The sequence below is a fragment of the Lepidothrix coronata genome, unplaced genomic scaffold, assembly GCF_001604755.1.
Source record: "Lepidothrix coronata isolate B3197 unplaced genomic scaffold, Lepidothrix_coronata-1.0 Scaffold102, whole genome shotgun sequence".
Taxonomy (NCBI): Eukaryota; Metazoa; Chordata; class Aves; order Passeriformes; family Pipridae; genus Lepidothrix; species Lepidothrix coronata.
Genome location: NW_016690282.1, coordinates 1,554,416 through 1,555,120, shown reverse-complemented (window position 1 = coordinate 1,555,120; position 705 = coordinate 1,554,416). Strand labels below are relative to the sequence as shown.

Here is a 705-nt window from a genome sequence, read left to right as displayed (position 1 = left end):
GTCCGCGCCGAGTACTGCGAGCACGAGCGGGCCCTGCGCCGCGGCGACCCCTCAAGCCGTCCCCGGGGGCCGGGCCGGGCGCTGGACGTGTTCGGCCAGGCCTCGGGGGTGCTGAAATCCCGGGATCTGGGCTCCATCCTGTGCGACATCAAGTTCTCGGAGCTCTCCTACCTGGAGGCCTTCTGGGGCGATTACCTGAGCGGGGCCCTGCTCGAGGCCCTCAAGGGCGTCTTCCTCACCGAGGGGCTGCGCCGCGCCGTGGGCCGCGAGGACGTGCGGCTGCTGGTCAGCGTCGACCAGGACGACTACGAGCAGGGCAGGAGGCTCCTCCTCAGGGCGGGGCAGGGCGGGGCGCCGGGCGGGGCGCGGGCGGAGCGCCGGGCGGGGCGGGGCCGCCGTGGGGCTCTGGCCGCCCGCGCCCGCCGCCGCTGCGGAGCCGCACGGGGCGGGAAATGGCCGCCCGGGCCCGGTCGCCTCATCTCCACGGCCCGGCTGTTTGCGGCGGGGTTGGGCCAGAGGCGCTGCGGTTCGGGCCAGTGCCGCCCTGTGAGGGCCCGCGGTGGGTGCGGGACCGCCCGGCGGGGATGGGGTGGCCACCTTGGCCGCAGGAGCGTGGGGCACCCTTCCTTCGGGCACAGCCGGGTCTCCCGTCACGGGTTCGCTTCGTCCTGGCCCCCGCTAGCGCGGCGCTGCTCTTTGGGGTGA

At 76.3% G+C, this 705-nt stretch overlaps 1 protein-coding gene across 1 annotated transcript; it reads left to right on the top strand.

Annotated features, from left to right (window-relative positions):
• LOC108501432 (DNA-binding death effector domain-containing protein 2-like) lies at positions 1-705 on the top strand (the record flags this gene model as incomplete). Its single annotated transcript, XM_017823310.1, has 1 exon — positions 1-705. A coding segment is annotated over one exon (705 nt), but the record flags the coding sequence as incomplete, so codon positions are not given.